Source organism: Takifugu flavidus, chromosome 22, assembly GCF_003711565.1.
Source record: "Takifugu flavidus isolate HTHZ2018 chromosome 22, ASM371156v2, whole genome shotgun sequence".
In the NCBI taxonomy this organism is placed as follows: domain Eukaryota; kingdom Metazoa; phylum Chordata; class Actinopteri; order Tetraodontiformes; family Tetraodontidae; genus Takifugu; species Takifugu flavidus.
The window spans coordinates 1,187,065-1,208,266 of record NC_079541.1 but is presented as its reverse complement, the minus strand read 5'-3'; the positions used below and the strand labels follow the sequence as shown (position 1 = coordinate 1,208,266).

The 21,202-nt window shown below is 49.5% G+C and overlaps 2 protein-coding genes across 19 annotated transcripts in view; one reads left to right on the top strand and one right to left on the bottom strand.

Annotated features, from left to right (window-relative positions):
• The window catches only part of lrmp (lymphoid-restricted membrane protein), a 20,060-nt gene extending 3,350 nt beyond the window's left edge, over positions 1-16,710 (top strand). For 2 of the 13 annotated variants that reach the window (XM_057022580.1, XM_057022579.1), the window contains exons 3-39: positions 594-695; positions 1,170-1,350; positions 2,028-2,086; positions 2,159-2,234; positions 2,372-2,530; positions 2,626-2,743; positions 2,919-2,969; positions 3,063-3,140; positions 3,310-3,366; positions 3,475-3,534; positions 3,807-3,871; positions 3,953-4,046; positions 4,143-4,289; positions 4,383-4,469; positions 5,223-5,374; positions 6,506-6,686; positions 7,145-7,412; positions 8,568-8,620; positions 9,073-9,181; positions 9,264-9,396; positions 10,035-10,098; positions 11,047-11,090; positions 11,191-11,282; positions 11,377-11,546; positions 11,941-12,025; positions 12,098-12,149; positions 12,233-12,260; positions 12,518-12,658; positions 12,744-12,878; positions 12,970-13,117; positions 13,187-13,230; positions 13,314-13,379; positions 13,474-13,532; positions 13,722-13,820; positions 14,580-14,708; positions 15,635-15,786; positions 15,865-16,710. In XM_057022580.1, coding sequence (XP_056878560.1) covers positions 594-695; positions 1,170-1,350; positions 2,028-2,086; positions 2,159-2,234; positions 2,372-2,530; positions 2,626-2,743; positions 2,919-2,969; positions 3,063-3,140; positions 3,310-3,366; positions 3,475-3,534; positions 3,807-3,871; positions 3,953-4,046; positions 4,143-4,289; positions 4,383-4,469; positions 5,223-5,374; positions 6,506-6,686; positions 7,145-7,412; positions 8,568-8,620; positions 9,073-9,181; positions 9,264-9,396; positions 10,035-10,098; positions 11,047-11,090; positions 11,191-11,282; positions 11,377-11,546; positions 11,941-12,025; positions 12,098-12,149; positions 12,233-12,260; positions 12,518-12,658; positions 12,744-12,878; positions 12,970-13,117; positions 13,187-13,230; positions 13,314-13,379; positions 13,474-13,532; positions 13,722-13,820; positions 14,580-14,708; positions 15,635-15,786; positions 15,865-16,007 — 3,881 coding nt within the window. In that variant the 3' untranslated portion in view covers positions 16,008-16,710. Of the gene's footprint in view, positions 1-593; positions 696-1,169; positions 1,351-2,027; positions 2,087-2,158; positions 2,235-2,371; positions 2,531-2,625; positions 2,744-2,918; positions 2,970-3,062; positions 3,141-3,309; positions 3,367-3,474; positions 3,535-3,806; positions 3,872-3,952; positions 4,047-4,142; positions 4,290-4,382; positions 4,470-5,222; positions 5,375-6,505; positions 6,687-7,144; positions 7,413-8,567; positions 8,621-9,072; positions 9,182-9,263; positions 9,397-10,034; positions 10,099-11,046; positions 11,091-11,190; positions 11,283-11,376; positions 11,547-11,940; positions 12,026-12,097; positions 12,150-12,232; positions 12,261-12,517; positions 12,659-12,743; positions 12,879-12,969; positions 13,118-13,186; positions 13,231-13,313; positions 13,380-13,473; positions 13,533-13,721; positions 13,821-14,579; positions 15,265-15,634; positions 15,787-15,864 lie in introns of those variants that run through there. The other 11 variants (XM_057022582.1, XM_057022585.1, XM_057022584.1 and 8 more) reach the window with 11 other exon arrangements.
• dnai7 (dynein axonemal intermediate chain 7) lies at positions 16,540-21,202 on the bottom strand. 6 transcript variants are annotated; one of them, XM_057022629.1, is made up of 17 exons: positions 20,926-21,202; positions 20,624-20,641; positions 20,386-20,464; positions 20,226-20,314; positions 20,058-20,162; positions 19,827-19,964; positions 19,445-19,570; positions 19,269-19,372; positions 19,028-19,183; positions 18,823-18,961; positions 18,477-18,543; positions 18,238-18,398; positions 17,990-18,149; positions 17,690-17,904; positions 17,335-17,493; positions 17,149-17,262; positions 16,540-17,032 (listed from the first exon to the last, which is right to left on the bottom strand). In XM_057022629.1, exons 1-17 carry the CDS (start codon positions 20,950-20,952, stop codon positions 16,757-16,759), a joined length of 2,133 nt encoding a protein of 710 aa, XP_056878609.1. In that variant the 5' UTR covers positions 20,953-21,202; the 3' UTR covers positions 16,540-16,756. The 6 variants fall into 6 exon arrangements, with proteins under 6 accessions (XP_056878609.1, XP_056878611.1, XP_056878607.1 ...); XM_057022631.1 differs by having other exon boundaries at positions 19,269-19,570; positions 20,377-20,464; XM_057022627.1 differs by having other exon boundaries at positions 19,269-19,570.

The following is a 21,202-nucleotide window of genomic DNA, read 5'->3' as shown; positions in this document are numbered from 1 at the left end:
CCCTGCGAGCGTCCCACCAGGACACAGCGGAGCCTCATGTGCGGAGCTAAATGACGCGCTTGAATCCAATTCCATGGCATTCGGATATTTAAAACACTGTTTTGCCCCCTGGGACAACATTCCAGCAATCAGAGTTGTCATGGCTGAGTATTTTAGTCATTCAGATCAGATTAAAGATTTGGGAAATGCTTTGTAAATGTTCTGTAGTTAATAGGCTTGAAAACCAACTCGCCCCCAAAACATAAAGATAAGAGTTTGAGATGGCAGTTGAAGATACAGCGTGATGATAATATTCACAATACTCTGCCTAATTATTCCAAATCCTCTTCTGTGATGCTAAAATTTGAGTCCCCACACAAATCTGCACGAATGACACCTGTCAGGATTCACCGAGAGTGTGATGAACAAGGCTCACGGGGGTTGACTGGGGTGGGTTTAGCTAGCTACACTGGTCTACTGGACAGATGAGACCAGTTAAACACTGTTACAGTTGTTCTTGCTGTGCCCCAAGCAAAACTCCTCATGTGCTTCTTTGTGTGTGTGTGTGTGTGTGTGTGGGTGGGTGGGTGGGTGGGGGTGTGTGTGTGTGTCAGTCACTTCTGAAAGCAGGAGGGAGAACATGGCAGAGATCAGCCTCATCTGTGAGGAGAATCTGCTCGACACCATCTTCTTCGCCTGTGACACCCAGCGCCGAGGTACAGACACGCTCACGCTCACGTGCACTGACACGGTTTCACTGCAGCCGTTATGCATCCGACCTTGTGCGTGATGTATATTGTGATGGGGATTTTCAGGACGATTGAAGACTGGAACTGGCTGTTCCTATTTCCTCCCACACCCCCCCCCCCCCACACACCCCCTTCAGGGTCAAATCATGTTTGTTTTTAAAACTAATATTTGAGTCTCAGTCTGATGATGGCAAAAGGCCCTCGGGGGCATCATTTGTGCATTTGGCTCGTTGTTTTTCAAAAGTCTCCACCAGAGGTAGTTTCAGGCTAAAACTGCACCCAAACAAAGGGGGTAAAGCTCCAGGTGCAGGTGAGGGGAAGAACTAGAAGAGCTCCACAGGTACCGAAGCCAGTGACGCGAAGCATTCCAGCCGAGTCATCGTCGCGCTCCTTCAACACGAGCCCACCTTTAAAAGTGTCCCCCGTCCTGGGGTGTTGCAGGTAGAGTGTACGTGTCCCACATCGTGGACTACCTGCGCCACACCACCAGCCGCAGCTCGGAGGACAGCGGCCTGGAGGAGCTCTGCAACATGCTGGATCCAGAGCACAAGGACGTCTCCATCGACCTGGACACGTATCACGCCGTGATGAGGGAGTGGATCGACGACTGCCGCAACAACGGGTACCGCGCTTCTTCAGAAATGTTTCTTTTTGAAATCAAACTAGCCAACAGCCTGTCGCCACGGTAACCGAAACGCGGCTGGATTTTCATCACTAGACCTTGGATTTCGCTGCGGGGGCTTTGTTCCTCGGCGCTGAATTAAACATGAAGCCGAGAGTTTCTCTGAAGTTTCGTTATTATTCCATCCCTTTGCTCCTCCATCCCTGCTGGTGCGCTCTGTCCAGAGCAGCTTCCCAGTCACCTCTTTAGTCCGGTACTGGTTTTCCGTCTCCACACAGAAGCAGTGAGTCATTTCCCAGTTATGCAAGTGTTTCTCGCGGATACCATTTTTGTGTGGGCAGGAAGTGCATCAGGTGGGAGGGGCCTGTGACTAACGTGGCGTTGGTGAACAGGACGACTATATTTAGTTTTTAAATGATGCATTTTGTATCTCACAATGGTGCTTAAAAGCTCTCCTAATTTGGGGGCCTGGGGTGAATCAATCAGCTCCATGTTGGTGTAATTAGCCGCTGCACGCCGCCCTGAGATCCTCCCCTGCTCCACGTGTGCTGCTCGGTGTGCCAGGCACCAAAAATCAAACAGCTGTAAATCATTCCAGATGTGTTTTTAGGAGCGACCGTGCAGATAATGACCTTTAAAGAAATGGATCTTTCTGATTCTCCGGTGCCGGATTACAGGGAGGAGGAGCCCAGTGACGTCACCCAGGAATCTGTCAAACTCAAGGAGAGCGTGTCTGGTGAGAGCGGTTCCGATCCCTCTGCACATGCTGACATCGGCAGCTTTGATGTGATTCAGATCTGTGTTTTAGCCAAGAGGTCTGTGCTGCTCAATATGACCTCGGGGAGCCTGGAGGCCTTCGGAGGAGACGTCTCCAGAGCAGAATTGTAAGTAGTGAGCGTGTGTTGGTGCCTGGTCCAGATAACCACTATTACAGTGATAATAAAGGGGTTATGACCACTTGTAGGTTGTATTTTCATTAGAAGTGACTAAACATTGGCGGCTCCTGTGCTTGCTGCATCAGCGAGACGTCGGAGCTCGTCTACTGTGTGGCTGACCTCCAGATGAGCAACCAGAAGCTCCAGGAGGAGGTGAAGAAGATGAAGCAGGTGCTGGAGAGCATGGAGGACAGTCATCAGAAGCTGGCAGAGGAGAACGAGGAGCTGCGCAACAAGGCCAAAGTGTGAGGCGGCTTTGCAGGCAGCGCACGGCGCGCACGTGTCTCCGGTAGCCGCGCGTCGACGTCTGGTAACTGCTTTTGTCTTCTCTCTCGCACAGAAGCCAGCAGCTGGTTCAGAAGGAAAAGATGCTGAAGGAGGAGGTGGAGGAGATGAAGGCCACCCTGAGCTGCACACAGGAAGGCAGAGCTCGCGCCTCCGCACACAGCAAACACGTGGTCAGTCCCGGAGCGCTCCAGGAACGCTGCGTCGCTTCCCATACGGATGCATCTGTTCAGTGGCCGTTCACATGGCATCATGATTGGTTCACAGCCTCGTGTGTGTGTGTGTGGCCCCTGAGAGACGGCTCCTCTCTGATGTTCTGTAGTTCAGAACCTGTTCTTGTCATTCCAGGAGAGGGAGAACCAGAGTCTGATTGCCAAGATTGCTTCTCTTCAGGAAGAGGTGCCTCACGGTCCATCTATTACCCCCCCCCTCTGTGCTTCCACGTGTTTATCATGTAAGGGATATCCTAACAATCCTCTAATGGCTGCATAGAACTTCAAGGTCACCATGGAGATGGAGGGACTTCAGCAGAGAATAACGGAGCTGTGCGACATCAACGCCGACCTTCAGGTAAACTGTCCTTTCAGTTTTCTGCTCCAGCCCCGCCTCTCTGCTCGCGCTGCGTCCTCTCATTCTTCCTTCCTGCCTTTTCATGATCTCCTTCCTTCCTCAGAAAGTGACCTTTTATTCCTGTTTTATTTGTTGTTTTGATGTGGCGTAACCTTCCTTTCTTCCACAGCTGCAGATTCACTCCTTTGATGCTGTTATTAGTGAAAAGGGAGCTGCGATACAAGAGGTCATTTTCCTTGATTCTATCCTTATTTTAAAGTCACTTATCATAGAGCTGAAAAGCAAAAGTCCAATTGTGCTGCTCAGTAATTCTGTTTTCCACCTTTTTCTGCAGAAGAGCAGACAGATAAATGAACTCGAGGCAGCTGTGGAGGAGTATTCCTCCATCACGGAGGTCAGTGAGCTCAACCCAGCAGGTTTTTGCTCCTCCCTCTTTATTTCTTGACAAACCATTTGTCATTTACAAAAGAAAAACCTTGGTTGCTTTTAGCTTTAAATAGAAATGATTCTTTACGTGAGGCTTTTTTTAATAAAAACTCTAAACGCTTTTGCACGTCTCTGCCTCAAATGTTGCCCGGCTGACGGTGGGAATTGGACCAGCTGCTCCGGAACAAAGGTCGTGTGTGCTCAATGGAGTCTCTTTGGTGTCTTTGCTGTTTGTTCCAGCTGCTGAGGGCAGACAAGAGCAAGCTGGAGAACCAGATGCAGATGCTGCAGCCCAACTTGGCTGGGTAAGTTGATCACCTGGATCTTTAAAGTTGTGTAAACACATCAGGTGAAATGAGTTCTGTTTGTCTTCCCCTGTGCTGCAGCGCTGGTCTGTCGCTGTCGCTCGCCTACAGGTTGAACCAGAGCGCTTCAGGATCCTTGCAGACAGAACTGGCTCTGGCACAGTCGCCCCTGGAGGTCAGCGTCCCTGTGCTCTGCTGCTCTTTTATGGCACCTGTGTGTGTGTGTGTGTGTGTGTGTGTGTGTGTGTAATTGTGTTGCTTTCCTCTGAAGGTCCCTCATGGAGTTGATCATCAGTCCGCCAACGTGAGCTTTGCTTCACCGCTGGATGAAACGCTGGATAAGGAGGTGCTGCTGATGCTGCAGGGGCCCAGTCCTGAGCACATGGCGCGAGAGTTCAGACGCCTCCTGGATGAGATGGTAACGTTGCTACTTTAAAGCCTCCACCGCTAAATGAAATTCAGTGTCGTTCTTAACGCGTGCAGGAGTTTTTTCATTGTTTTCTCTTCTCAGAAAAGAGATTTTGCGGAAGAAAGCGCCGCCGTCTTGTCCGCAGTGAGGGATTTGCCACCACAGGGGGACGCTGGCGCGCACCTGCAGGTCAGCTGCTCACACGTTCAGACTTGCTTCTGTTGGACGCAGTTGGAACAGCCGCTGTTTGGCCAGGAAACCTAAAAAGGAAATGGCTTCAGCCGGCTCCACAAGACAAACACTGAGCAGGTATTACGAAGAGGCTGCGCCTCTTCCCGCTGGTTCAGGCAGACCAGCGTTTGGTTGTTTGGGCCTCATTCCAACCCTGACGTGGACTCTCCAAGCAGACGCACTCTGGTTCTCTGAACCGGTCCGGGCGTGAATGCAGCCACGTTTTCTGTTTTGCAGAAGCTCGACACCCCACAAGCGCTAATGCGGCCCCAAGAGCGAGGGAACGTTTCCATTCCTCCGTCCTCACCTGCTGCTCTGCTCGCTCTGTCCTTCCCACTCTCTCACCAAAGATCTCCCTTATATAACAGTCCGACGGGCCCCATCCAGACAGGGCTGTGTAGTCGGTCTTGTACCACCAACACGGCCCGCTCCCCTCCTCCCTCACTCCAACTTTCTGTATCTCTCTTTCTCTCTTCACCCCCTCCTCTTGCCTCGTTGCTACTCTGCATTCATTAGCCACGTACGGCCATGCAGCGGTAAACATACCAAATGAGATGGAGGTCATTAGCAGAGTGGCACCAGTACCACGCTCCACTGGTTCTCTTCTGTGCCGGCTGGTCTGAAAAGGTTTTTGATCCGAAGTTTCGGAGGACCGAAGAGGAGTCGCTCTCTGGGCTGCAAGACTGACCCCTGGGCCTTGTTTCCAAACAGCAGGTACAGGCCGAGCTGGACGCAAGACGATCAGACTGGGCGCTGAACCTGGACCAGCTGGCCCAGTACACGGACTCGCTGGAGAAAGAGCTGATCAAAATGGCCGGTAACATGAGGAGGTCCCGCACAGAGATCCTGTACCTCTCAGTCAGGTGGGCAAATCTGCATCTCTGGAGTGTGAATGAGTGTGAAACCGGGCAGGCTGACACACGAGTGTGTGTGTGTGTGTGTCCTTCTGGCTCCTGAGTGTGTGATGATGAGCAAAAAAGAGAAATGCCACGTGAGGATGGGATGTGAAATATGTGCAGTGCCAAAGCTGCACGGTGGAGCCGTCATCTCGTTGGTGGTTTCATCTTTAACTAAGGTGACGCTGATGTCAGCTCGTTAGTTTGACACCCATCCCTCAGGCAGAAAATGGGTAAAAATGAATCCGGGGAGATTAAATGATCAGAGCCAGGTGGCTGAGAACATGCCAGGACATAATTAGATAATTATAGGTGTTTTGTTTGGGTGTGCTTGGATTCCAGGATCTTAAGTGACAACACACCCTGATTGGATTTAAAACAAAAAAAAAGGTTCCCGAGCAGCTCTTAAGAAGCTTTTGCGCGTTAAAGGAGCAGAAGTTTGTCAGATACGATGTTATGAAAGTCTCTGCTCGCTGCTGCCAGGTCCCACCTGGCTGGAGGAAAGAGCTGTCAATCATTCTGCCCTTAATGACCCCAGATGGGCCTGGCTCGACGAGGATGGGGCCAGTCCTGGACTGGCTTCTCTTTGTGGCTGTGCTAGCCTGGCGTGTTTGTGTTCGTAGAGACGGCCGTCCCCTTCAGATATATAACAGAGCTGCTGTGATGGACTTTTAGAGCAGAGGGGGGGGACCGGTCAGACTGCTCAGCTCTGATGTGCTGCTGCCAGGTTGCCCGAGGAAACTGGGGAGCTTAAACCTGATCGAGAGAAAAGGAAATTAAGAGACTTGTTGCCTGTCCTGGTTAGAGTGAGAAACTAGCAACAGAGGTTTGTTTTCAAAAGTATTTCAAGTTTAACACCAGGAAGACGGACTGAGATTAGAGCTGCAAAATAAAGTGAGACGACTGTTACTGGCCAGTCAGAGAACTGGCGCTGGTCACCCTGGGCAACAGAATGGGACACTGCATGGGCCTGCGGACTGGGTACAGTATGTCTACTGGATATCGTCTATAGATATAAGCGCTTGTTTTAATTGTTGGCCAGTGTTTGGATTGGGATTTGAATGTGGCCGTGCGTGTCGTTCAATGTTTTCCACGCAGGGTGCAGGAGCAGGAGAACCAGAAGCGGCAGCTGTGTGAGGAGCTGGAGCAGCTGAAGGCGCCTCAGGACAGCAGAGAGGCCTCCTGTCAGACGCCAGCCTCAGAGGAAGAGGTGGGAGACACTCGGTCCCAGGAGGACAGTCGGCCTCATGCCTCCCCTGTAGGACGCCTGTCTAAAGACGTAAATCTGAGCTGTTCTGCTTGCGGTTTAAAAGTGTAAATGCGCGTGGTTATTCGGATGCTGGAGCGGCCGGCAGATGGAGGCTCGGCGAGAGCGAGCGTGAGTCGGCGGCTGAAGTGGGCGCGCTCACCCACACAGACGTGCAAAATCAGATGCAATCGCACACCTACACGCTGCTCCTCGCAACCCAAGTGGCGTGTACCGCTCGAATATTTCCATGACGGCGTCATTGTTTTTACTGCAAAACAAGAGGATGCAGTGAAGGAGAAATGAGTCCAAACAACAGCGCTCCGCTGCTCCCTTTGGTTGAAATGAATTTCAATGTCTCTTGGGTTTGCCGAGGTAAAAAGCGGCAGCCGTGTTTCCCGTTCACGTCATCGCCGGTCCGTCCTTTACCCAGCACGCCATTCCCCTTCATCTCACCTTTAATTTCCTGATCTTCCCTTTTATGATCGAAGCCCGGAGAGGACTTGGACTGGGATGAGGAGTTTGCCCTTCAGGACTTTCTGAAACGTGAGCTGGTGGAGAGGAACTGCAAAGAGCCGGGTGGAAACCAGGACGCCAGCAGGGAGACGGCCGATAAGTTGCCAGAGAGAGGAGAAGAGGAGGATGGGGAGGAGAAGTGGATGGTGGTCGAGACGGCAGGAGAGGGAGAAGTGAGGGACACATCCACTCCTCTGTCTGCACGGCCTGAGGAGGCCCAGCCCGGGCTCCCAGGAGGAGAAGGTGAGCGTAGCCCTGAGGCATCACTGCTCTCTTTTTAAGACCGTTGAGAAATACTGTAAAAAACCTAGAAACACATCTGTAAAGTGACATTTTAGGGGATTTCCTTCATTTCCTCCAGATTAGGACTATTTTTATAGTCGCACAGGGGGAAAAAAATCACATGGAGCTAATCCTTTTTTTTATTCCAGTTTATCACACAGCTAGCCCGCGGCTAACTTCACCCGTAACCAAGCCAAACCAAAAATGGCTAAATATAGTTGAGGATTTCTGTAACGCTGGCCCCAGACTCACCCTCTTCTCACTGTTGCAACAGGATTAAGAGAAGAATTGAGCTGGTTGCACGTCACAAGTATGTGGACTATGCATCATGTGTCCTCTGTGAAAACACCAGAGTTTAGAATTTTTGGAACATAACCTTGTCTTTGGAGACGCTGCCAGACTCTGAAAGTATTTGAAAGACTGACGGGTGTACACAGACTGTTTGCTAATTAGCATATGCTAACCTGGGAGCCGTCTCTGCACAGCTAGTTATACATTATCTTGGCACAGGTCTCAAGATGCTTCACTAAATGAACTCCAAGAGGGAGCAACAGCTTCTGGACCCTGTTATTATCTTTGAGGGTTGATTTGTGTGGATTATCCTTGCGTAATCCATAGGAGTCACAGGGCATGCAGCCACCCTTGGAGTAACAGCACAGTCTTGTTGTCAGGATACACAGTGTGAGGCCCTTTAAGTAGACCCCTGCCTTCTATGGCTGCTGGCCCTGATCTTATAAAGGTCTCCTCAATATGTGGAATCCTCTCTTCCACAAGATCCTTGTATGGCCAGGTGTACAACTGGTCCGAGTCCACGCCGCGAGCTCAGTAATCCCCCCCATTCTTCCGCCTGCATGAGCGGCTGGCAGGCAGGGAGACAGAACATGAGGGTGTGAATGTGGTCATTAATGAAACTTTAGCCATGCATGGTATTTTAGCCGCTCTGCCCTGGAGCAGAACAATGCCTTGCATAATAGACGCGGCCACCTTTTATAGTAAATGTGGGGTTCCGGTTTGGACTTTTTTTTAGCCTATTTCATAAATCAGACGTGAGGTTGAGTTTCTAATGAACATTTTTCTTTTTCTTTTTTTTTCTCCTCCTCTTTTTCTGTCACACAGATTCTGTGTTTTTGAACAAGGTGGAACCAGAGGAGAACCCTGAAGCTGTGCAGGTAAATATGCTCTTTTATCATATCTCCCTCCATAGTCGTGGAAATGAGTTGGGGGAATCTGATAAGTGACATTTGCCTATCGGTGATGTGGTAACGGGATCCGCAGCCTTTTCAGCGAGGCTGCTGTGCTGGAGCAGCCAGCTTCCTTATGTGGGATGATGGTGCTGAAGGTCATTACACTCCGGAATCTGCAGGGCATAAAAATGATGAAGCCATTTCATCTTCAAAATTACATGGATGTAGTTCTGTAAAGTTTGAAATGTTTTCATGAGAACTTTTCTTATCAAAAGCAAAGCTGCTGCAGTTTGTGCTGATCTCACTGATGGAACATCTGCTGTCAGTCTCCTCGATTATTTAAAGTCTTTCTGCATCATTTCCTATGAAACTGTAGCCTCTTATGACTCCTGCTTTGCAATCTCGCGTTGCTTATGTGTGATTTTGGGTGTTTTCAGGAAGTGACGACGGTGCCATCAAAGACCCCCTCAACCTCCGACATCACGCGCTCCGAGGCGTCCCCCCCTGAGGCGTCCCCCCCTGAGACGTCCCCCCCTGACAGCGGAGGTGAGAGCCGGCTCGGCTGCACCAAACACCCCTCTTTAACTGTTATTTCTGAGAGCTAAAGCTTTATCCCTTTCTGGGTCAGGACACAGTCTGAGCGACGTCTCTGACCACGCTCAGAATAGTGCACCTGCTGATTCCCCCCCTGCCACCGCTGAGATGCTTCTTCCTGAGAGTTCCTCACCAGGGTCTGGTGAGACGGTCACGCACGGCGAGAGGTAACGTTCGGATCCAACCTCCTGGTTGTACGTGATGTTCTGGGCAGCACTGTGACGGAGAAAACAGTGTTTATCTTTACATTTATTATTTGCTTGGGGCAACAATAGCCTTTACTTTTAATCAGACTTCAGTTTTTACATATAGGCCTCTACAGCTGGTGGAGTGATACATTAAAGGTTAATAATCCGACTTTTTCCAGTATATTAAATAACGTTGAATGTGTTCCGCCTGCTCTTTATTTGTGAGCTCCAGACTTGTTCTTCACCCATCACAGCCTACCAGTGCCCCCATGCTCTCACCGGGGGGAGCATTCATACCTTTAGGGGTTCACTTTCCAAAATGGAGCTAAGGAGCACAAGCAGACTTTAAGTATAACCCATTACTCGACCTTCCATTTGTATTTGGTGTACTTTCATCTCTGCCAAATGAAGCCCATTTGCTAGTCAAATAGGTGTGTTCCTTTGCTCTGGGAGGAGTCTCATGGACTTTTAACATCCCTGCAGTCACACTTTGCATTGGCACCGTGAACCCCCCAGAGCGGATGCACGGATCGCCCTGAGCTGTGTCTCAGTCCCTCAGAAGAAAGTAGGGAAGGAGGGAAAAGAAGAGTGACTTTTGACCTTTCACCTTTGATTAGCGCCCAGCTGGAGCAGAAAGAAGACGAGGCGACCTTGAAGAGCGGCGCGATGAACAGCTCTAAGGTTGGTCGCAGAGAGGAAGAGTGTGAATGCGTGATGTCCCCAACTTCCTCTTCCACGTGCTGCTTCCTCTTCCTCTTTTTCACCTTAAAAATGTGAAAAGACTGACTCTTGAAATGTGTGTGTCAGCTGGGGTCTGAAGTGTGTATTGGAGAAATGGGCAGGACACCTGGTAGTTTACATCCAGGCTGAGGGCAAAGTGGGGAGGGCAGGAATGCAAAACACAGGAAGAGTTTTGAATAGGGCGGCCGTCATTTTACTGACAGAAGCCGGCAGCCTTAGGTGCCACAGGATGTGCCATCCACGTCTTTGAACCCTCCTGCGAAAGAGGCAAGTGCAATTAACGTGTGTGTGGGCAGGTCCATTCTTTAAATGTGGCAGCAGGTTCAAATTCATTTACATTTGAGAATCTCAGGGTTTTTTGATGCGAAATATGGAGACTTTTGTCCTGCGTCTAGTTTCCACAGTGAGCCACTGAGCTTTGTCTTTAAAAAACATCCTTTGTCATGGTCACGAAGGTCTCTACAGCAGGTCTAAGGTCTCTCTCTGTTCATTTTAATGACTTTAAATGTGACTACACTTCTCAACTGTGAGGGTGTCAAAATACATATATTGCTCACTCTCGAGACAATATCCTGTTTCATTGCTCTGAGCGCTCGCCTGGCTCGTGTGTGCGCGTGTGTGTGTGTGTGTTCACACACCATCCGCCTCCACTGTTGGAGCGTTCTCTGAGCACCCCTCTCAGCACCACATCCTGAGAGCGGAGCTGCAGGGCTCTCTATGGAGCTCCACATTATATAAGAATTCAGCCCGATCGTGTGCAGCTCAGAAAGCTTTTGCCTACCATGGGACAGGTACCTTTGTTCTGAACATCGCTCCGGGGGGGAGGGGGAACCGACAGCAAGGCCACCTCTGACTTCTCATCCTCTCCTGTACTTGTGTCAATCCCAGAGCCTGACCCAGGACCAGCTGGTGGACCGGTCAGCTGAAGACAGGTCAGTTCCTCCCGCCTCCTCGGCGGGCAGCGCTTGCTTTCCTGGGACCTTGGGCTTGAATCGGTTTCCCTGGTTGTGACGGCGTCTGCCTGTGTTTCAGCGCGTGCCTGCTCCCGGTGTTGGCGGAGGAGGAGGAGGAGAGCGTACACGACAGTGCGGTTGATGTTCCGACTGGACCGGGCAGCGTGGAAGGTAGGAAGGCGAATCCCGAGAGGCTGCTGTTTGCTGAAGCCTTCCTGCATGCGTGTGTGACTTTGACCACCCACACGTTGATTCTCGCTCGCAGAGACGGAGCAGTCAGGCGGCACTGGCGCCCCCGCCCTCTCCAACAGCAGCTCTTCGCAACCACAGCCATCCGTTACACAGGCGAGCATGACCTCTGACCCCAGCCAGTCGGAGGACAGTACAGCCAAACCTGACTCCCTCCCCCCATCTGGCAAAAATAAGAGGGAACTGGTGAGTAATTACTGCACCGTAACTTATTACACTCCTAATTTTCTTTACTAATGTAACTGCAGGTTGTATTGAAAGAACACAAGCAGTGCTTTAGATATACGACCCTGACGGGAGAAAAATATGCGTTTCATCTCAAACATCCTGCTTAGACACACTTTTGTGTTGTATTGACATTTTTGAGTCAATGTAAAATGTTGCTATTCCAGCCATGCAGGTGTGTGTGGTTGGGTGTGTGTGTGTGTGTGTGTGTGTGTGAGGACCAGCTCAATGTCATTTGAGCTCCATTTAGTATGGGATGATTCAGAATAAGGTATAAAGATGATTTCACCTTCAAACCTGGAGGTGCAACAGTAAGATGGGGGGGGCAGCAGTAAAGTTTGTCTGGATCCTCCAGGAGCAGTCTCACGACATGCACGCTGTCGAGGAGAACAAGGTTCAGGAGAACCAGCGTGAGAGCGCCGCTGCAGCTGGGAAGGAACGTATGTGACCTTTACATTAAAGCCACTTTGCTATTTTGATGTTTGACTACATTTAATGCTTGAAATCTCCAGCAGAGACCTCAGGGACGGCTGACAATGGCGACTCGTTGAAAGACAAAAACAGGCACGTTGTCCCGTTGGTAAAACCTAAATAAATATACGTGCGTATATTTTCTGACACTTCCTGATGCATTTCTTTATCTGCAGCCTGTCGGCTAATGACAGAGAGATTGAGGTACGGAAACATGAACTTTCCTAATGGGAATACATTCCTTACATTCCTGACCGCCAGTATGTACTTTAGTTTAAGCTTTATGGTCCTCGTGAGTATAGACACTCATTGACCTGCTGTATTTTACTGATCTGTGCAGTTTCTCTTGTTTGATTGGGAAAAATTAAAAACTTATCTCATGAGCTTGATCTCACGATACTAAACAACCTGTTTTTGATGTGGCGTCACCTCTCAAAGAAGATTGTGGCTGCTGTTTGCAGGCGGAGTTCCAGCGTTTGGCTTTAGGTTTCAAGTGTGATATGTTCACACTGGAGAAGAGACTGAGACTGGAGGAAAGATCACGCGACCTGGCTGAGGAGAACGTCCGCAGGGAGGTCTTCAGCTGCCAGGGCTTACTGCAGGCACGTCGGCTTGAGGTCCACTCGCGACCGAATTGACGCTCTGCTGTCCTCAGTCCGGGTTCTTTGAGTGTCTTTTGCTCTTCAGGCCCTGATTCCTCTGTGTGAGGATGACAACCAGTCCATGGAAATCATCCAGAGGCTCCAGAAGAACTTGGACATCCTCATCCAGGCCATGACCAGAGTGTCCAGTCGCTCTGAGATGTTAGGAGCCATTCACCAGGTCAGAAGGTTCACATGCACCCTTTCCTCCTCCACGCTTGCGCCACCACCTGGGCTGTTGTGATCTTTACATTTACGCGTCTGACCTTCAGGAGAGCCGCATCGGTAAAGCAGTGGAGGTGATGATCCAGCATGTGGAGAACCTGAGGCGGGTCTACACCAAGGAGCACGCCGAGCTGCTGGAGCTGAGGGAGACGCTCATGCAGAACGAGAGGTCGTTCGGGTCGCACACAGAAAGAGGTAAAGTCCTAAACGCGGACCAGCAAAGGTTCAACCTCGAGAGCAGCCGAACACTTTTGTTCTCTGCAGATGAGTTCCGCAACAAGAAGCAGCCGGCGTCGCAGTACTACAAAGTGAGCCTGGGCTGAAGGATAAGTGGTCCGTTTATCCTCCGGATCTTCATCCACCTCCTCTAACCGTGTCTCTTCCCTGGCAGTCGTCTTCCCGCCGGGTCAGTATAGCGACCATTCCTCGCTCTGGGGGGAACATGCACTTTGACATGGTAAGTTGCTCCACATCTGCAACAACTGGCTTTGAGTGCTTCTGATGTTCACGCGTTGTTTTTTGTATTTTTTTTTTTTTTTTAAAACTCCCAGTCCAAAGCACAAGAGTGCCCCGACGGTGAGATGGAGCGGCTGACCCGGCGTTCTCCGTGGTACGTATTTGTCACCTGGACGAGTCGAAGCAGATTTATTCTGAAGGGACAAGTGTGAACATGTTTACCTCGGTATTGTGAGTGTGTGTGTGTGTGTGTGTGTGTGTGGGAAGCTGGTGGTCGCTGCACCACGCCGTGAGCGTTATTGTTGCTGCTGTTGTGCCCCTCTGTGATAACGGTGGTTTTCAGGAACGCGGCGGGGAAGAACTCGGCGCGCCCCCCGCTCAAACGATTTGTTAGCTCTGCAGCCTGGGTTGACACGGAAGAGCCCTCGGTCGTGATGAAGGGGTAAGACACGCCCAGGAGGAACCAGGACGGCCGCTGATCCACTCTCACACCCGACCCAAACATGAAGATGGCTGCTCTCCGATCGGATTTTTACTTTCTAAATTACTCTAAATGTTGCATCTCCTCTTCATTTAGTCCAAACATCACCTGGGAGATGATCCGATTGTGTTTGTGAGGGTAATATCAACACTCGCGGTGAGGCGGGTGCAGCTTGCAGAGGTCTCAGCTTTTTGATGTTCACAAACGCCAGGAAGCAGCCATCTTTCATGCTAATGGTCCAGCAGCTTTTGGTGACATTAGCAGCAGTATCAGTAGAAAAGTGTCAGCATCACATACCTGAAAACGAAGTGTTAGCTGGGTAGTTTAAGCCACAACGTATGACAGGTTGAATTCATTATTTAGAAAATATTACTAATAGGGGTGTAATTAATGAAGCTTGCTCTATAGCAGCTCCTAGAATCATCAGATCAAAATTAACTCTAGTCTCCAGATTTTTTTTTTTTTTTTATTTAATGAGAAAAATTTAATAGCATTTGCAGTTGGACCTGATCAATCTGCCATTTTACACCCCTAATTGTTCTGCATGCGTTCTTACAGTGCACGGATGCTCTTATCACTGATCTCTAAAACATCTGTATGTACAGCAGATGTTTGCTGCATATGCATGAAATGTGTCTGTGCATGTGCACCGACTGCTGCCGTGCAGCCGTTCTTGTACCTGACCTGAACAGTGAACGTCTGACCCGCGCATGCCAACAGGACAGCCTGCGACAGCACCGACGGCCAGTCGGAGGACGAGCCGAAGGAAAATCCGGTGGCAGAGACGAGGAGGTCCAGTCTGAGCGAGCTGGGCAGCAAACTCACCTCCCTCATTCTGCCCCTCAAGATGTTAGTCCCAAACCTGAACCCCCCCTCCCCGGCCTACTGCAGCACCACTTTCTGCCAGCAAAGCTGAGAGTCCAGCAGCAGCACAGGGGACGAGTTCCTCGGTTGGTGCTCTGAGGGTTCCACCAGCAGGAGAATTCTGGCCTCTGAGGAGGTGTCATTTTAAAAAGAGAAACAACCAGTTAGCTTTGGAACCTCATGAGTGATGAAACTCTTTCGTCTGTGCTGGACTAGCTTCTTTTCCTGATCCGGGGGCGCAGCTTTGTTATTACGGGAACAGGTCATTGATTAAAATCCATAATTTCCTCCAGCTGTTAACAGAAATGGTTTGTTTCATGCGTGTGTGTGTGCGTGCGTGTGTGTGTGTGTGTGTGTGTGTGTGCTCGGTGCGCACCTTAACCGTGCTGGCGCTGTCTCGCATCTACTAACCTGTTGAGTCATTTCATGCTGCTACACTGGATTATTTGGGATGATTTGTTGGAGCCGCTGTTCTGAACTTTCCTCTCTTCCTCTCTCCCTCCACCTCCCTCAGGAGTGAGGAGGAGCTCTTTGTGATGCTGTAAGTGTGCAGGGAGGAGAGTCTGAAGCACTGGTGGAGTTTTGCTCTGTCCAAAAGCAGTAACTGCATGCAGAGCGACGGTGTTTATACTGCAGCGGCTAACCAGTGCTTTGCCCCCCCCATCCCCCCGTCCTCTCTGACGGCCTGTGTTAACTGTGCTGCCGACGGCCTCTTCATTATGTCGATGAAGAGGGTGGCTTGCATGCCTCCTGTGTTAGTTACCACACATGACCCTCTGTGCTTTCGCCACTTTCGGGTCATTTTTGGTAACTTCTCCATCTGTTGCTTCCGTTGGTTCCACATTCTTCTGCCATCTATTCTTTGGTTGGGCCTGTGGTAACATGTGTCCTGTTCTGTGGCCCTCCTCTAGTCCAAGCCCTTCCTCCACGTCTTCGTGTGCCGACGCGGGAATGGTCCAGTCCCTGTCCCACAGCCTGACGACCTCCCGTGCAGCAGCAGCAGCTGTGGCCAGAGGTGGCAGAGGGCTGTGGTTGTGGTTAGCGATTGTGGTGGTGCTAGCAGGTAATCGTTTTCATCCATAGAGTTGAACCAAAATGAGTCTGCGGGTTCTTCACAAGTGTGTTCCCGCTCCGTGAGCAGGCCTCCTGGCCCTGCTGGCCAGCTTGGTGATGCAGCCCGTGGTAGACGCGGCTCCTGTCGGGACCGGGGACTCCTGGATGACCATCCAGCAGCTACTTTGGCCCTACGCTGGGCTGCGGCACAACGGGCAGCCCCCCGTCTAGCCCCTAACACCCGGGGTGGATTATGCTGTGGCTGTCTCTGCGGAAACACCGGGGTGGTGGCGAGGGACGGCACACTCCAGCGCGGAGGCTGTTGGGAGGCCTTACTGGTGCCTGAAGACTCCTAAAACAACACTTGCATTGACGGCGTGGGCCACGCCTCGGGGAGCCAGCCATGCGGAGGATTTCATCACATCACATTTGAAACATTACTTATCGTGTGTATGTGTTTTTTACTTTAATTAAAGCAGTAACGAGTGGCTTCAGTGGGCAGATTTATTGATGCCTGTCCAGAAGTCACCATCTGAGATCAGGCTTGATGATTCCTCAGCTGGTACCAGAACCATGATTCTCCAGGTAACCGCAGGTTTCCCAACCACCCAACCCCAGTTTCTGGGTGGCCCAGGACTTTTTTAGTACTTTAAAGTCTACAAGCACTGGTAATAAAAATTTCATTTTAAGTGTTTTTAAACATGTAAAATCCATATTTATGAGTTTGTTAGTGCAGAGTAGGAGGGAGGAGGATTTTTGTTAAGTTATGTTCCAGCGTTGTTGCTGTCCTGCACCAAAGGGTTTTTATTATTTTTCTTTCCATTTCTTTTTTTTTTTTTTGCAGTGGTTGTCACTTTTTTTCAACTTCATCCACTTTTGTATGCTCCAAAGAAGATGCATGAAGGTTTGCACAAATAAAGTAGCTTATTCTACAGGTGACCGTCTCATTTCTGTGCATCTAATTTCTTGTTTCACAGAACTTATGCGTACATCAGGGGTCTGGTGCCACAGAGCAGGCTTTGCACTGTGTTCACAAACAGGTAGTGGGACTCTCGGGTGCGAGCCACGCCTCCGGCGCTCATGCTGTCCTGGAGCATGTGGATGAAGGTGGAGTGGAACTCGCTGCCAGGATCATGTTCTGGAGAGAAGGCCTCGCTCTGGTCAGTGATCGCCAGCTTCTTGTATCTCTGAGCGCCGAGGAGGTACAGACTCCATGACTCTTTGGGCACGGGGTCGGCGCCGTGGTGCTCGCATGCCTGGTGGAGGAAGGGTTCTTTATGGTCACAGATCTACTTTTTCACTCCTCAATCCGAGCAGAGGCAGTTGGCTTGAATCAAAAAAGCAGCTGCTGCGTCCGCGGGAGTCGGCCTACCTGCAGAACCAGATGTTCCGAGCCGCAGCTTGTGTTCCACTTGCTCCACGAGAAGGCGCACGCGGAGGCAAAGAGGGCCATCTGTTCGTAGGCCGCGTGCTCCGTGAGCGGGTCCTGCGGGGAGGAAGCTGCTGCAGCTCAGCTACTGGGCATGAATCGGCGTCACCACATGAGAGCAGAACGGACCTTAGCGCAGGTGCTGACGTATTTCTCCGAGTGCTCGTTGACGAAGACGTTAATCCCGGCGTTGATGATGGCGGTCTGCAGGGCGGAGACGCTCAGCCACCTGTTTGTGAGCTGAGGGAGAGTCGTCTCCTGTTCCAGCTGCAGCATGCACTGATCACCCTGGTAACATAGAGCAAACTCTATCTGAGGCTTTAAAGAGGACAAATTGCTTAAGCTATTACTAAAATCTGTTTTAGGAACGCCATCTTAAGGTGGCAATGACCTTTGACCTTAAATCCCTCCAGTCTATCTGTGGCTGCATTCATATTATAGCAAAAGCTGGATTGTGAGTCGGTGTTTATTTGTTGTCTGTCACCTGGATCTTAATGCGGAGGTCGATGAGAGCCCCGTTGATGGTGAAGAGGGCCACGTCTTGGCCCAGCGGCCTGAGCTCCCAGCTCTGGAAGGGAAAGTTAGCATAGGTTTCCTGAAGCAGAACTAACGGCTGGAAGGAGGCCATCTTGATGGAGATCTTATTTTCATCCTTCTCATATAAGACGTCAGTGATCTCATCCAGCCTCCACTGCTTCCCTGGATGAAAGAACTGTTTCAATATCTGATAGTTTTAGTGCCGTATGGACGGACTCTGGTTCTTAGCATGTTGTGAAGGATCTACCTGCATCATCCCAGCGAGCCACCTGGGGAGTTTCTAAGAAGAAAACGGAGTCTGGCAGCGTGAAGGTCACTCCAACTGGAGGGTTGCTGACCTGCTCTTCGCCGTCCGCGTCAGACCTCTCCGGAGGGTAGGGGAACTCCTGCAGCCCGTGGTCCAACAGCTGGACAAACATGGAACCACAGAACTGCATGTTAGCGTGGCTAAGCCTGGCATAGAGGGGTGGACCTGTTTCATGCTTTCTCACTTGCCTGTCTGATTTTCCAGCCGTTGACCTGATGGGCTTGTGGTGGGAGGTAAAAAACATTGTAGTAAAACACCCCACCCAGAGGGGTGTACTGCATTAAATCGACCACCTGGAGATCCTGTTTCATTGACATTTCTGACAATGGAGAAGTCAATTCCCCCCCAGCTGAAAAAAAAGAAAGAAACTTGTTCTTTAAATTTCGAAATGAGTCAGATTTGATGTCAGTCTAAGCAGGCGTCTTACCGTCCAGCACCTCCATCTGGGTCATGACTGTACTGTCTAAACTGCCTTTCCCGACATCATCTGTACTCTGAGAGGCACAAAATCATCTGCAGGATTATGATCATTAGTAGTAGTCGTGGTCTGAGGACTGCGTGCCTGCTGCCCTCTAGTGGTGCAACGTTGGCATCTACACTCCCGGTACTTTAATCAATTTTAGTCATTAGATGGTCAGAATATTTAACAAGCATCGTTCGTTCAATTCTCATTTCAAACAACCAGAGTTTAAACTAGGAGAATGTGCTCTAACTTGTTTTTGTGAGGATTTGTCACGCCATTTATGGTTTGTTTAATTGATGGTCATTTTTACCTCCTTCCCTTCAGGCTCTTGGGTGGGCTGGTTCTGCACATCCTCGTTTTCCTTCTGGTCCTCATTGCCTTCCTCTCCTTCAATGGTACTATCCTCATCTGGAGCCGAACTCTCCATGTCAGCTCCGAGAGAGCACGGCCTAAACAGATGGCACAAATCAAGGCACCGGTGTATTCATTGAGGCTTTTGAACCGCCGAAACGTACCGGGGGCTTGTGCTAGTTTCTGTCTGGGCCATCCTGACCAGCAGAGACAAGAGATCATAGCGTGTGTGGAGGATCCGTACAGCAACATTGCTCACGGCCAGCTGTTTGGGAAGCTCAAAGCCCAAACCTGCCTCTTCAAAGAGAAAACCTTTAAATCTGAACAGTCAGTGAGAAATCTCAATGAGAGCCTGCAGCCTTATTTATTTATAGTTGCATGATTGCCTTATTTAATCAGAACAACCTTGGATTCTTCCTGAAGTTGGCCCATAGACACAGCGTGACGGTTTCATCTTTGACCACAGTCTGCATGTTGCCCGTCTCAGAGTCGATGCTCTCGTTGGCATTCTGAGAAAGGAGAAAATGACGGTCCAGCACAAGCTTACAAATAAACGTGACATCGCACTGAGGTTCTCCAACCTTGAGGAGCTCCTCCGTGGCGAGGAGTTGCTTGGACTGGACTAATCCCTGCAAATCAATGATGGCCTCCCGGTACTCTTCTGAACATGGAGCATCTTTGAGCTGAACCTCCAACTCCTCAATTAGCTTTGAGAGACATTTACTTTATACAGTAAAATTCACAACATATTTTAAACCATAACAACCATAGTTGACCACAACCAAACAGGATGACTGTGTTAAAAATATACAATAGAATTTTCACTTTTCTAAACTTTATACTCATTGTGCTGTGTCTATATCTCGAAATACACAATTATTTGTACTTGGAGCATCAACGCCGTCATAAATCACACATAAAGTTAATGATGAGTTTATTTACTGGAAAACATTAAATTCATACCTGAAGAGCAGAGCTGCATTGTTCCAGCACATGTGTGATGTCGACCTCTTGATCATCTCTCCATAAACTAATGTATGTGTTAATCTCCCGCTGTGCTGTTGGGTCTGGTCGACCATCACAACACATGTATCTCTCCCACTACATACAGGCACAAGGAACAACTTTAAGTCAATGATTTTGTTGCTGTTCAAAAATGTCACTCTTTTTTTGTCATTATTAGAAATAACTCGCCATGACTCTTTTCACAGCATCAGATTTCCATTTCGTGGCAGCAGTGTGGTTTGCTTCCAGTAGATGGCGCAGTTCGTCGAGTTCACCCTCCCTGCGTTTGCTGTCCTGCAAAAAAGAAGCTCAAATTCATTTTTAAAAAAAAACAACTGTCAGTTAAGTGTCATTTACCTTTAACTCAAGTCTGTCTATCTCTTCTTGCTTTCTCTCTCGCTCCAATCTCTCCTGCTCCTCTTTCTCTGCTCTTAGCCGAGCTTCCTCTGCACACAAAAGGAGGCATGGAGTCAAGTGCATATGCAGCGTTTTCCATCAAAAAACAGACATGGGTGACCTTCCTCTCGCTGCTTCCGTGCCTCCTCTTCTTGCTTCGCCTTCTGAGCTTTGGTGAGTTTTGGGGCCTTTTTGGTTGGCTTGAAATCAGCAAGACATTATTGATCAGACATATTTAATTTATATGAGTGGTTGCAAAAGGGGTTGATTATCATGTCGGTAATAGATCCTTGACATAGCCTGCCTGGAGCTACAGTATCATAAAGTAACTAGTTACAACTGGCTGTCTGTGACCCTACCTTGCCTTTCTTGGGTGCCTACCATTAAGAGGAGAGAAGATAGAAGACAAAGTGTGAGAAGCTGGTGAAAACGCTCAAAAACAGCACCAAATTACGGTGGATTAACAAAAAATACTCTGTTTGGGTGTTGGGAGAAAAATAGGTTATAAATATTAACCATATTTCAATGCATATTGATTGTGCAGTTTGAATGTCAGGATAACAAGGATATAATAACCATGTTTCAAGAAAAGGCAAAAGCGAGCTTATTAACTCGTATTAATTATACCACAGGTATCAAATCAACTGTCTTGTTGTTTTACCTTGTTAGATTTCGCCTTTTTTTCCATAGTTGCTGACTGGAGTTCAAGTTAATTGATACCAACGATATCGAGGGCAGTTGTAATACAACGTAAGATAGTTGTAGTATAGCCTGTAACTTTGAATCAAAGCTCCTTTAACCTCTAACGCTTCGTTGATCCTAAGATTTTTAGACGTTTCTTGAGAACAGACCTCTGCCGGAATAATCCCGATCGAATCTCACGTTTGGTGCCTGCACGACAAATGCTGCGGGACTTGTTATGCACCAAAATTTGCGAC

Bases quoted from the DNA above. Each gene is read 5' to 3' on its own strand.
- dnai7 (XM_057022627.1), bottom strand. From the start codon at position 20,952: ATGGAAAAAAAGGCGAAATCTAACAAG. The intron at 19,965-20,057 runs GCGAGTTATTTC...GCCTGTATGTAG, and splicing joins ATGCTGTGAAAAGAGTCATG to TGGGAGAGATACATGTGTTG. The intron at 17,033-17,148 runs GTAGGCCGACTC...TTCCTCCACCAG, and splicing joins CGGAACATCTGGTTCTGCAG to GCATGCGAGCACCACGGCGC.